This window comes from Canis lupus, chromosome 23 (assembly GCF_048164855.1).
Source record: "Canis lupus baileyi chromosome 23, mCanLup2.hap1, whole genome shotgun sequence".
In the NCBI taxonomy this organism is placed as follows: Eukaryota; Metazoa; Chordata; class Mammalia; order Carnivora; family Canidae; genus Canis; species Canis lupus.
This window is the reverse complement of record NC_132860.1, coordinates 14,256,362-14,269,778: the sequence shown is the minus strand read 5'-3', so window position 1 is coordinate 14,269,778 and position 13,417 is coordinate 14,256,362. Positions and strand designations below refer to the sequence as shown.

The following is a 13,417-nucleotide window of genomic DNA, read 5'->3' as shown; positions in this document are numbered from 1 at the left end:
TGCTGAGCGATCTAAGGCAAGACAATTATTATAATTTTTAAAAAAGATCTTATTTATTTATTCGTGAGAGACACAGAGAGAGGCAGAGAAGTAGGCAGAGGGAGAAGCAGACTTGCTTTGGGAAGCCTGATGTGGGACTCTATCCCAGGACCCTGGGATCACTCCCTAAGCCAAAGGCAGATGCTTAACCACTGAACCACCCAGGTTCCCCAGACAAGATGATTATTAAGGAAACTTATAGGAGATTGTTTCTGAAAGCATGGAGATATGAGGTTTTTTGTGCTTGATAGAGTTTCCTTTTCCTTTCTTCCCTTTGTTATGTATTTTTCTCATCACTGGTGAGCCTTTTATAAAACTTGGCTTCAAGCCCCTGGAATTGCCTCTCATTCCTTCTTACCATGCCCTACTCTCTGAATAATTGTTCTCTGCTTAGCAAGTGTCTGAAACAACTAGTTGAAAGAGTATTAAGAGTTTTAATTTGAGTTGTTTTTAGCTCTAATACAGGGAAAGGAATCTCCATTTCTTGGCACTGAAGAGCTGACTTTTTTTTTCTTTGCTAGATTTTTTTTTTTTTTTCTGGTGATTGTAATACCCTAGGCTCTTACTTTAATAGCTGTATCTATTGAAAGAACTCTTTTTAAAAAAGTTGAAATGAGAGAGAAGACCTGATCTTTACTCATTTATCTTAACTAAGTTTTTAAAACTAATTGAGACAACATGATTAGCCTTCCACTAATATTAGGACATTTATTATGAGAGCATAGTTGTGTTACAAAGGTGCAGTTTATGTTGACTGAGTGCTATTTTGGAACTTCTCTCTGGTTTCTCTATTTGAGGCTATTTCAGGCTCTTTTTGCCCATGACACCTCTATTGCATGTTCTTTTTTTTGCTGATAAGGATACAAGTTCAGAGTAGTAATTTTATCTTAGGATCTCCTGGCTTCAAAGTGGCAGCATCTGGACTGTAATGTACGAAGTAAGTGACTGTATCTCCATTTAAGTACATTTGTAATATATTTTCTTAATGTAAATATAAATGCCTAATGTAAAACCACTGGGAAAACCCACTTTAGCAAGAAAACCTTGAAAGTAATAGTGATATTTACTAGTCTTTTAAATGATTTCTGCCTCCTTAACTTTGGAACCATAAGAGAAGGTATTTTTTTTTTTTTAAGATTTTGTTTATTCATGAGAGAGAGAGAGAGAGAGAGAGAGGCAGAGACACAGGCAGAGGGAAAAGCAGGCTCCATACACAGAACCCGATGTGAGACTTGATCCCAGGACTCCAGGATCATGTCCTGGGCTGAAGGCAAACACCCAACCACTGGGCCACCCAGACATCCCAGAAAAAGTTTTTTTTTTTTTTTTTTTAATTGAAGTATAGCTGGCACACAATGTTACATTAGCTTTGGTGTACAACATAGTGTTGCAACAAGTAGTTGTACCACCCACAAGTGTAGCCACAACCTGTTACCAAAAACCTCTATTACAATACCATTTACTAAATTCTTTATAATGTACCTTTCATCCCTGTGACTTACTAATTCCATGACTGGAAGCCTAAACCTCTCACTCTCCTTCACCCATTTTTGCTTATTCCCCTGACCCTTCTTTCTGGCAACCACTAGTGTTTTGTTTTGTTTTGTTTTCCTGTACTTATGGGTCCACTTCTACCTTTTGTTTATTCATTTGTATTCTTCACTCATTCATTTATATGAGTGAAGTCATATGGTATTTGTCTTTCCCTGTCAGACTTCTTTCACTTAGCATAATGCCCTCTTAGTCCATCTTTGTTGCCCCAAATGCTAAGATCTCACTCTTTTTTTTATGTTGAGTAATGTTCCATTGTGTGTGTGTGTGTGTGTGTGTGTAGAGATATCTATATCTCACATCTGTACCCATTCATCTATGGAGACTTAGGCTGCTTCCATATCTTGGCTATTGTAAATAATGCAGTGAACATAGGAGTACATATTTTTTTGAATTAGTGCTTTTGTTTTCTTTGGGTACCTAGTAGTGGAATTACTGAGTCAGAGGGTAATTGTATTTTTAATTTTTTGACGACCCTCCATACTTGTTTCCACAATGGTTGCACCAATTTACATTCCCCTGAATTGCACATGAGGGTTTCTTTTTTTCTACATCCTCACCAACAATGTGATTTTTTTTTTTTTTTTTTTTTGTCTTTGGTAACTAACCATTCTGACAGGTATGAGGTGATAACTCATTGTGGCTTTGATTTGCATTTCCCTGATAATTGGTGATGTTATACATCTTTTCATGTGCTTCTTGGTCATCTGTATGTCTTTTGAGAAATCTCTATTCAGGTCCTCTGCCCATTTTGAATTGGATTATTTGTAGGTTTTGGTGTTGAGTTGTATACTTCTTTATGTATTTTGGATACATCATTTACAAGTATCTTCTCCCATTCAGTAGGTTGCCTTTTCATTTTATTGATGGTTTCCTTTGCTGTGCAAAAGCTTTTTATTTTGGCATAGTCTCAGAAGTTTATTTTTGTTTTTATTTCCCTTGCCCGAGGAGACATGTAGAAAAATATTGCTAAGGCTGAAGTCAGATTACTGCCTGTGTTTTTTCTTCTCAGAGTTTTATGGTTTCAGGTTTCACATCACATTTAGGTCGTTAATCTGTTTTGAGTTTAGTTTTGTGTATGGTGTAAGAAAGTGGTCCAGTTTCATTCTTTTGCATGTAGATGTCCAGTTTCTCAACACCATTTCTTGGAGAGAGAGTCTTTGACTCATTGTATATTCTTGTTTTCTTTGTCATAGATTAATTGACCATATAAGTGTGGGTTTATTTCTGAGCTCTATTCCATTGTATTAATCTGTGTGTCTGTTTCTGTGCCAGTACCATACTGTTTTGGTTACTACAGCTTTGTAGTGTACCCTAAAATCTGTGATTGTGATACCTCCAACTTTGTTTCTTTTTCACAAGATTGCTTTGGCTATTTGGGGTCTTTTATGGTTCCATACAAATTTAGTATTTGTTGTAGTTCTGTGAGGATGAGATACTTTTTGAAAAAAAAAAAAAAAAAACTCAGCTGTCACTGTTAAGTGATGTTTTCTAAAAGACAGCTCAAGAACAGTAAAAATAAATATGAATCACATTTCATAGCCCCTCCGCCCCAGCACACAGGAATGGCAGTGCTGCTGTTTTTCCTCAGTGTTGCAATGCTGCAGCTACTTACTTGTCAGCAGATGATAGGCGCTTAGATATCTTGCTATATAATAGAATCACGCAGTTGGAATTAAAACAGCATGCTCTAGAAGGATTGGCAGCATTTTCTTTCCTGGCTTTCAATTTTCTAGTAGCTTCTGGCTACACTGGCAGGACTGACTGTGTGGAAGATATGACAAGCCTGGACTTGCCTTGAAAGAATTCTTATTTGTGCTAGCTTTGCCAATAAATTAGTATGGTGAAATAAATGTATTGGTGGATGAAAGGAATCAAGAATACCTAGACATAGAGTTTTAAAATACTTAAGGCCTGTCAAGCTTTTGGTAGCAAAGAGATAAAAATGGGAAACTTGTAGAAAGTCTGTTCTTTCTTCTATGAAGAAAAACATGTAAGTCACATGTAAATAAATAGCTTTGTCTAGTTACCTGAAACTAGTAAAAATCAGGTTTGATAAAGATTTTCTGCTATTTTGTGTTAACAGATTTGCTATTTAGGGTTTAGAGGGAAGTTGTCTTTGTAGATGAGGAAAGAAAGTATGTAGTTTATTAGTTTAGGGTTGAGCCAATCATATATTCAGGCTGTAAATCCTCAGTTATTAAAGGGAAGCCTGCCTGATATATTTTTCTATTTTAAATGTGTATGTACACCCATGGAAAATTTTCTTGTGCCTGGTGTCTAGTAGGTGCTTAATAAATATTTATTGAATAAACTCTTACATATGAAGAAAATGAAGCTCAGAGAATCAGGTGATTGTTCTAGGCCATGTTCTTTTTTTTTTTTTAATTTTATTTATTTATTCATGAGAGAGACAGACAGACAGAGGCACAGAGGCAGAGACACAGGCAGACGGAGAAGCAGGCTCCATGCAGGGAGCCTGACGTGGGACTCAACCCTGGGACTCCAGGATCACATCCTGGGCGGAAGGCAGATGCTAAACTGCGGAGCCACCCAGGGATCCCCATCTAGGCCATGTTCTAAGTACACTATGGTTAACATGTAATTACCATATAATTTTTATTAATACCTGCCTGATTTGTTAGGTATATTGGTACACAGTTTTCTTCATATCTCCCCTATGAGGTTATTAACATTTTATCTTTAACATGCTATTGTTTTAATTAGGCTTTTAGTCACTGAAATCTTGAAATAGTTTTATTTAGATCTAAAGTGGGTTATAACTAGAGTAACTATATAATTTATTGTATAAACTGAAATACTTAAGAGGGCTCCTTAAGCTGGGATAGCATGTATAAACCAAGTTTATTCCAGGGAAACCAAGACATATGGTCATACGATGTTTTTATTTTTTAAAGTAAACTTTTTATTGGTATATAGCATATGTTAAGAAAGTCCATAAATCTTGAATGTACAGCTTGTTGAATTTTTAAAAAATGAACCAATCTACATCAAGAAATAGATTATCAGTATCTCAGAAGCCTCCCTCACACCCCCTTCTGGTCACTACCTCTTCTTTGTAAGATAACTGTTGTTCTAACCTTTAACTGATGAGCTTTGCCTGTTTTTGAATTTTATGTAAATGACACTATATAGTATACACTTTGTATGTTTGACCTCTTTGACTCAGTGTTCTCTTTGTGAGACCCATCCATATTGTATATAGTGATTGTTCCTTCATTTCATTGTTTTAAAATATTCCATTGTATGAATATGCAATTAATGTATACAAGATACTGTCGACAGACATTTGAGTTGTTTTAATTTGGGGCCAATAGAAACAGTGCTCCTATAAACATACTTATCAGTTTTTTGGTGAGCATATGTACTCATTTCTCTTGGGTATATAACTAGGAGTTGAATTGCTAAGTCATATGATATGTAAGTGTTCAGCCCCAGTATGTAATACCACTTTTGCTAAGTGTTATACCAACCTATACTTCCTCCAGCAGTAGGTGAAAGTTGCAGTTTCTCTGGATCCTTACCAATACCACTTATTGTCTGTCTTTTTCATTTTAGCCATATTGGGGACAGTGTATTGGGATAACATTGTGATTTTAACTTGGTAACTAATGAAGGTGAGCCCCCTTTTCATGTGCTAATTGGCTATTTGGATCTTCTTTGGTAATTCCATTTGGATACTCTCCTTTATGCTTCCCCCAAGCCATTCTCATTTTTCTATGGATATATCTCTTCTCATTGAGTTGTAGTTCTTTATATATTCTGGATAGTAATCATTTGTTATTACTACAAATATCTTTTACTTTAATTTGCCTTTTCTCTTTATTAATAGTACTATGGGATGAACTTAATTTTGGTGTCTTCCAGTTTATGAGTATTTTTGTTTTCTGGTTAGGACACACTTCTTGTGTCCTATTTAATAAATATTTGCCTACCCCAAGATCATGGAGCTGTTCTGTCCTCCTCTTGATACCTTTCATCTTTAGGTGTTTATCTAGAATTCATTTTTGTGTGTGGTATTAGGTAGAAGTCAGGATTCATTTTCTATAGGGATAGTGAATTGACTGCACTATTCTTTGTCCCAATACCACATTCCTGCAGCTTTATAATACAACTTGTTGTATGGTATTGAAGTTCTCCAGCTTTGTTATTCTTAGTGTATGTCTTAGCTATTCTTGTCCCTTTCTATTGCCACAACATTTTAGAATCTTAGTTTCCATCCACATGTAAAACAGCTTACAGGTTGATTGGGATTGTATTGAATCTAAGGATGGTGAGCTGACATTGTATAAAGATGTCTTCTAATCCAAGAATGTACATTGTGTATCTATTTATTTAGGTATTATTTAATTTCTCTCTGTCTTGTAGTTTTCAGAAGAGAGCTCTCAAATACCTTTCAGACTTGCTTCTAACTTTTGGTAGTTTAAAAACAATTTATCGTGGTAAAATTTACACAATATATTAACCATTTAATTAATTAATTAATTAACTTAAAGATTTTATTTATTCATTCATGAGAGACACAGAGAAAGAGAGAGAGAGAGAGAGAGAGAGAGAGAGAGGCAGAGACAACAGGCAGAGGGAAAAGCAGGCTCCATGCAGTGAGCCCGACATGGGTCTCGATCCAAGGTCTCCAGGATCACACCCCGGGCCACAGGCAGCGCTAAACTGCTGAGCCACCCGGGCTGCCCTATATTAACCATTTTAAAGTGAAGAATTCAGTGGCATTTAGTACATTTATAACCACCAACTTTGTAATGTGCAACCATCAACTCCATCGAGGTCCAAAACATTTCCATCACTGCAGAGTAAAACTCCTTAAGCAGTTTCTCCCCACTGTCCACTCTCCTCACCACCCCTGCCAACCACCAATCTGCATTTTGTCTTTATGGATTGATTTATTCTGGATATTTCTATACATGGAATTATATACTATGTGATGTTTTGTATCTGGCTTATGTCACTTAGTATGTTTTTGAAGTTCACTCCCCTGTTGTAGTATGTGTCAGTCCATTCCTTTTTATGGCTGAATAGTATTCCATTGTGGATATGGACCATAATTTGTTTATCCATGCATCTGTTGATGGACATTTTGAGCTGTTTGTACTATTTGGCTGTGCGAACAATACTGCTATAAACATACATGTACATGTACTTGTTTGAATACCTGTTGGCAGTTTTGGGGGGTGGTATATATCTAGGAGTGGAATTAGAAGGACATATAATTCTGTATTTAACTTTTTAAGGCACCACCAGCCTTTCCTATAGCAGTTGAGCCACTTTACATTCCCACAAGCAATGTACATAGGTTCCAGTTTCTCTGTGTCCTCATCAGTACTGGCTATTTTCTATAGTATTTTGCTGTTTGGATGGTGTGATAAATGGTATATAGTGTTTTTGTTGTTAACTTCATTTTCTGTGTTGCTGATGTATAGAAATACATTTGCTTTTTTCCATATAAACCTTGTATTTAGTGACCTTTTTAAATTCATTTACATTTATTTTTTAAATTCATTTACATTTAATAGGTTATGTATTTATTGGATTTTTCTCTGTACATTTGAATTTCTGATTTTCACATGCTTATTCTGTTCCTTTTTCATAGTAGTTTATTTTATGGATACAATATTCTTGTAATGGCTTGGAGAATTTCTGTTAGAACTTAAATTTTCTTTAAGTTTTTCATTATCTTCGTTTCCTTTGTGATTGATTCTATTGTTTTTCATTTTGGTCCTTCTTAATTTTGTTAGATATTTCTTAAATATCTGGTGATCCTTGGTTATCTATTCATATTTACAAAGGACAAGGATGATTGGTTTTGGTGGCTGATACTGGCTTCTTCTCAGTTTTTTGAGCTCTGTTTTTCCAAAAGAGCTTTTCTCTAAGGGAGATTACTGATCAAGAGTTATGCATGAGATTGTTTTAAGGGCCAACAGCAGCCAGATAGGCTTAGGACCTAAAATTGATTCTGGGCCTCAAGTGCTGCGAGACGTTTTTTGGTTGCTTTGGTTTCCTCTGTCCTGATTCTCCACCTCCCCGACCAGGATTTGTGGCTGTTAGGAGAAATGTCAGGCTCAGCCCTACTTCTCTTTTGTCCCTAGCACCCATGCTGGATGTTCTCAGCAGATCTGGATACTAAGCCTTGGGAGCTCAAGTTTATACAGGAAGTAAGACTGTCATGAGTGGCTCAGCTGTTGTGTGAGCAATCCTCTAATTACCTTGATTTCCCTGTGCTTCAATTCAGCTTCTTGATCCTGAGCTTGGTGTTCTCTATTCAGGGAGTTGGGAGAGCTCTTGCCCCCATGTAAGTTCTCTCCTGTGCTTGCTTTGCCTGAGTTGCTATTTCTTTTGCTATGGCTTCTCTGTCAATTTAGTTGTGTCTGTTTCTTCTAGAAATACTTTCCTTCTTTCCTTCCCTCCTTTCTGCTTGTTAATGGGTCTACTTCTTATCTTCAGATTGTGATAAATTTATTATTTTTATCATTATGAAAAATTTGGACATAAAACACATGTCTACTCCTGAGCTTAAAACAGAAATACAAGGGATGCCTGGGTGGCTCAGCGGTTGAGTGTCTCCCTTTAGCTCAAGAGTGTGATCCCGGGTCTGGGGATCAAGTCTCCCACATTGGGCTCCCTGCAAGGAGCCTGCTTCTCCCTTTGTTTCTGCCTCTCTGTGTCTCTCATGAATAAATACAATCTTAAAAACAAAACAACAACAAAAAACCCCCAAACCCCATAAATACAAGTGAAGTTCCTATTTTCTTCTCTGATTGTATTGCACTCCTCATGCATCTATTAATATTATTGTGTGTATGTGCATTTCTAAACAATAAAGAGCATTGTTTTGAATGTGTTGAGCTTTGAATAGTGACATACTGCATGAATCCTTCTGCATCTTGTTTTTTTCCATTCATCATGGTTCTTTTGTTTGTTCTCTTAGTACACTATCTTTTCTGCTGTTTTAGTAGAATTTGGACAGGGAGGATAAGTCAGCCTAAGTATTTCTTACTGTGACTTTTTTAAAAGGGAGATTTAAAGCACCTTTTGGATATATTGTCACTACAGACATGGAAGAGAAGGACTTGGTGTTTCCTTTTCTTGTTCCAACTGGTGATGATAGGTGAATTTGATACCTTGCCATGTTATACAAGCTAGCAATTGAGTCTTACTGCTGACCTGTATTTGGTGTTATAAATCCTTTTGGAGACAGAGAAATAGGATTCATTGGTCTGTAGGGTTTAACTGAGGTTCAAGTGAAGATTTGGGGTTCATATTGTTGGAAGGAACTTTTAGAAGTCATTTAATATAAACAGTACTAAAGAAACCCAGGTGCAGAAAAGGTGAGTTACTTGTCGGAGGTGATCCAGGGGGTAAACGCTGAGATCAGAAACCAGTTGTGCAGTTTGTTGTTCTTCTCACCTTCCTACAATGACCCAGAGGATAAGGTCCCCATTTTTTAACATTGACTTTAATTTTTGTCTATCCTTTAAAATATTTATTTCAATGGCAAGAGATTTTTAGTAAGAAGAATTAACATAAATCTTTGAACTGATATTTATTTGCTATGTTTTCCTTAGGATCAGAATGGTTTCAATACCAGAATACTATGAAGGCAAGAATGTCCTCCTCACTGGAGCTACCGGTTTCCTAGGGAAGGTACTTCTGGAAAAGTTGCTGAGGTCTTGTCCTAAGGTGAATTCAGTGTATGTTTTGGTGAGACAGAAAGCTGGACAGACACCCCAAGAGCGAGTAGAAGAAGTAATTAGTGGCAAGGTAAGTGGGGGAAATGATTGAGAAGAGAGTATGTTTTTGTATATATAATTACTGTAATCCTCAACAGTTCAGTTTGCTTCTTCAGTGTCCTGAAAAAAGTTAGTGAAAAAAAAAATTCTACAGGATGGCAATAAACTGGGTATGTCTTGTGATGAGTAGGAGAAAATAACTTTCCTCTGTGATGGGCAAAATTGTGTAACAAGTTCTAAAATACCTATATGGTAGATATTTAATGTGTTTTTAGAATATTTGAGACCTGTTATTTATAATTAATAGATATCTTAGGTAGTATTCAGAATAATAAATAATTACAAGGTAGTTTCTAACTACCCAGTGTGCTGCCAAACATCCTTTGATACCACTTAAAAATTGGTAAGCACTGGTTGTTCCCCACAGCAGTGTTAGGAAGTAGCAAAGTAACATATTCCCGTTTGACAAATAAGAACATGATGACAGAGAGGTTGTTTAGAATACAAGAATAGGTCATGCATTTTGAACCTTTAGAAAAATATTGCTAAGAAAAAATTGAAATGATCTGGAGTAAAATTATTTCATAATTGTAAGCTTTGAATTCTCTCAGTGAATGAATTTATCTGACATTCATTGATAGTAAGTTTAGTATAGAAGCTATGTGATTTTTTAGTTAATTAGGTAGTATCTAGTACCTTTTAATCACTTGTAATTAGTATGTTTTAATCCCCCTCCCAACGATGTCCTTGCCTAGTAAGAGGTTATTTATTGTTACTCATTTTTTATATTTCAGAAAACATTTACTGTGCATACTCAGTATTGAGTACTTGATTTGATGTAAGGGGTTGAACTGAGGGATAAATAAAATAGAATCCTTGCCTTAATGGAGCCTTTGGGCCAGAGGGTTTTTAAGAGGAAAGAGGGAGTGTAGAAGTGTCACGAGAGACTGGATAGGAGCAGTTACTGAGGTTAAAGTCTTGGCTGGAATTGAGAGCCTGCGTAAAATGTCAAAGATTTGGGCATCTCCTCTGTGGTCTCCCCATTATGTGTAGCATTGCTAGTAAGTCAGTAAGATGAGTTCTTTTTATGTCAGGTATCAAAAAATGCACATTTGAATTTAGTAAGAAACTGATAGATAAAGCCTGCTATAATTTTGAAATAGTAAAGAGCATAGGCAAAAAGCATATATCATAGTGGGACATTGTTTTATAGTAGTTTCTCAACTTAAGCATTATTGACATTTTGGACAGGATAATTCTTTATTATAGGGAGCTGTCCTGTGCATCGTAGGGTGATTAGTAGCGTTCTTGGCCTCTACCCACTAGATGCCAGAATCTCCTCCCCGCTGCACCACCTCCCAGTTGTGACAATGAAAAATGTCTCAGACATCACCAGATGTTCCCTTGGGGGTAAAATTTCCCCAAGGTGAGAACCACTGATGAATGTCTCCAGGAAAAGAAACTCCATTAATTGAGGATTGACCACAAAATAAATTCTGGAAAGGTAATAAGGTATCTCAAAGAGGGTATTAGTGAACATAGTCAAGTAGGAACTGATTGGGGTGTGCCGGTGGATTAAAAGCACCAGAAGAGATAGTATTGAATAAAGAGATGGTGGCTAGAGACAGGAAGAGTATCAGGTTTGACATGAACTTGGGAAGCAGCATGAGCTTATCTTGGTGGTTGGAGATATCTGATATGAAGAGGAGTTAAAGGTCATTGGCAGTGTGAGAGAATGAAAAGTATGAATTCAAGGTGTTAAAGGACTTTTCTGGGCATTCCTCAGGTTGCTTTTTTCCTGCTTGCCCCTTAAACAATATTCTTCAGAGTTCTGTCCTAGGCCTTGATCTTTTCTTACTAGATCCAATTAGGTGATTACTCAGCACTCTCTTAAGTGAGACAAATGGTTGTATTTTAAATTAGATTTGGGAAAAGCTTCATCTAGTCTGAACCACGGGTGCTCATCACCACTGCTACCTGGGTGATCTTTTCTTCCCAGGGCTCCCTGTATGTGGTTAGTAAAATCTGTATGGGTAGTCTGGCTCTTCTTTTGCCTGAGCTCCAGACCCGCAGAGCCATTTACCTCTACTAGACCTGTCTTACGGGTATCGCACAGACCCTTTATAGCCAGCATTCAGAACACTGAACTTGTGTCTCCATAAGTGTACTAGATTCTCTTCCCAACTTTTCCACCTAATGGATGTATTCACATAACATACATTGATCATGTCTACATCTTGCCAGGCATTGGGCTAACTAAGACCTGAGTGCTGAGCAAAACAGATGTGATCCCTTCCTTGTGGAGCTCACAAGTACTTATCCCTCATTCTTAGTCATTGGCCAAGTTGTATTGAATTATTTTTAATTCCCCAAACATTAATGCTCTCTTATTTCTAGGTGGTTATATGTGCTGCTTTCTTTGCCTGGAACACTATTCTTTAATTTCTGGTCCTTCTTCATTTGGGTTAGTTCTTTCTCCTGTACAGACTCCTAGCCCTGTAATGTTACCTTTAACGACGTATCTTAATTGTTTGTTTACTTGTTTGGTTTTTCCTGTCAGATTCTAAATAGCTTGAGGCAAAGATTGTTGTTTTGTTTTCTCAGTGTCTAGAAGGTGCCTGCTCATCTGAAATGCTTAGTAGATATTTAATAATTAATAAAGGAACACATTAATACTGAAGTCACTACCTAACAGTAGTGGAAGGGGCAACACTGTTATATCCACTTCGGAAGATAAGTGAGCATTCTATATACCATATAGACTTTCTTTCCAGATTCAGAATCTCTGCTTAAACCACAAGTATGGATTTTAAATGAAGTGGAGAGTCAAAATGTAAAAGAGCAGTGATCTGGAGATAGCATCAATGTTCCTTTAAAAAAATCTGGGATGAAAAATTAAATTTGACTCAAAATCGAATGTGCCTTTGCCACTAAAATCACCTTGGGATCTAACTGATTTTTTTACTTAATTTATTTCTTCTAGTATCCTTAAGGATATTGAATTTTGGGGTTAGAATCCTGTATATATGGTATTTCTCAAGTTTGTCCAGATTCTAATTTGCATATTTCCTCACCAACTTTTTTTTTCCATCAGCATATTTACTTTTTTCTTCTTCTTCAAAAATATTGGCCTCACACTTGATATAGACAATAATGGTATTTTACTGTAATCTACTGCAACAGAATAAAAGCAAAATAAAATGAAGTCATAAATTAAGATTGGGGTTTTAGAAGTCTGAATTATCATTTTAAACATTGTCCTGATGTCTATACTGCTTAAGTCTATTTTGAGGAACAGTACAATATAGTTTAGTCAGCAAAAGCATGGGCACTTCAAATATAACTCTTAAAAGTACCTGTTCTGTGTCCTTGGCAAGTTACTTAACCACTCTGCATCTCAGATTCCTCATATGTAAAATGGGGATGATAATGTGGGTTTCATAGGCTGTTTTCTATACAGAATGATAGCAGTTAAGAATGGCAACTTTAGGATTAACATAGTTGAAGTTTTCAGAAGTGACCCTTGGTGGGGTGCCAAGGGTTTTAGAAAGTTGAAAAATATTGTTCTAAAATATTTTTTCCCCTTGGCTAGCTCTTTGACAGATTGAGAGATGAAAATCCAGATTTTAGAGAGAAAGTTATAGCGATCAACAGTGAACTCACCCAACCTAAACTGGCTCTTAGTGAAGAAGATAAAGAGATCATCATAGATTCTATCAATATTATATTCCACTGTGCAGCTACAGTAAGGTTTAATGAAAATTTAAGGTAAGTAAAGGTATTTATATGATATTTGAACTTCATCACAGTTTAAAAATTTGAATTCTTTTTAGTCAGATTGTTTTGAAAGTGATTTGAAACTGCCCTATGTTAATGGTAGCTTTCTATGTCTTAAAGAGTGTTAAGAGAATTTTCTTCTTATTATTAGTTTAGAAATATTGGACAGCTAGTGTCTGCGTATTAGAAGTTGCCTTGAATTTAACTGTAGGGTAGGGAAGTATGGAATAGAAGAAAGAGAAATTTACCTTCAGTAAGTGTATCAGTCTTAACAACTGTTTGTTTCT

General features: G+C 36.3%; 1 protein-coding gene across 6 annotated transcripts in view; it reads left to right on the top strand.

Moving 5' to 3' along the window:
- Positions 1 to 13,417, top strand: part of FAR1 (fatty acyl-CoA reductase 1) — a 68,426-nt gene that overhangs the window by 23,953 nt on the left and 31,056 nt on the right. For all 6 annotated transcript variants that reach the window (XM_072794018.1, XM_072794016.1, XM_072794019.1 and 3 more), the window contains 2 exons: positions 9,189 to 9,384; positions 12,946 to 13,121. In XM_072794018.1, the coding sequence (XP_072650119.1) occupies positions 9,196 to 9,384; positions 12,946 to 13,121 (365 nt within the window). In that variant the 5' untranslated portion in view covers positions 9,189 to 9,195. Of the gene's footprint in view, positions 1 to 9,188; positions 9,385 to 12,945; positions 13,122 to 13,417 lie in introns of those variants that run through there.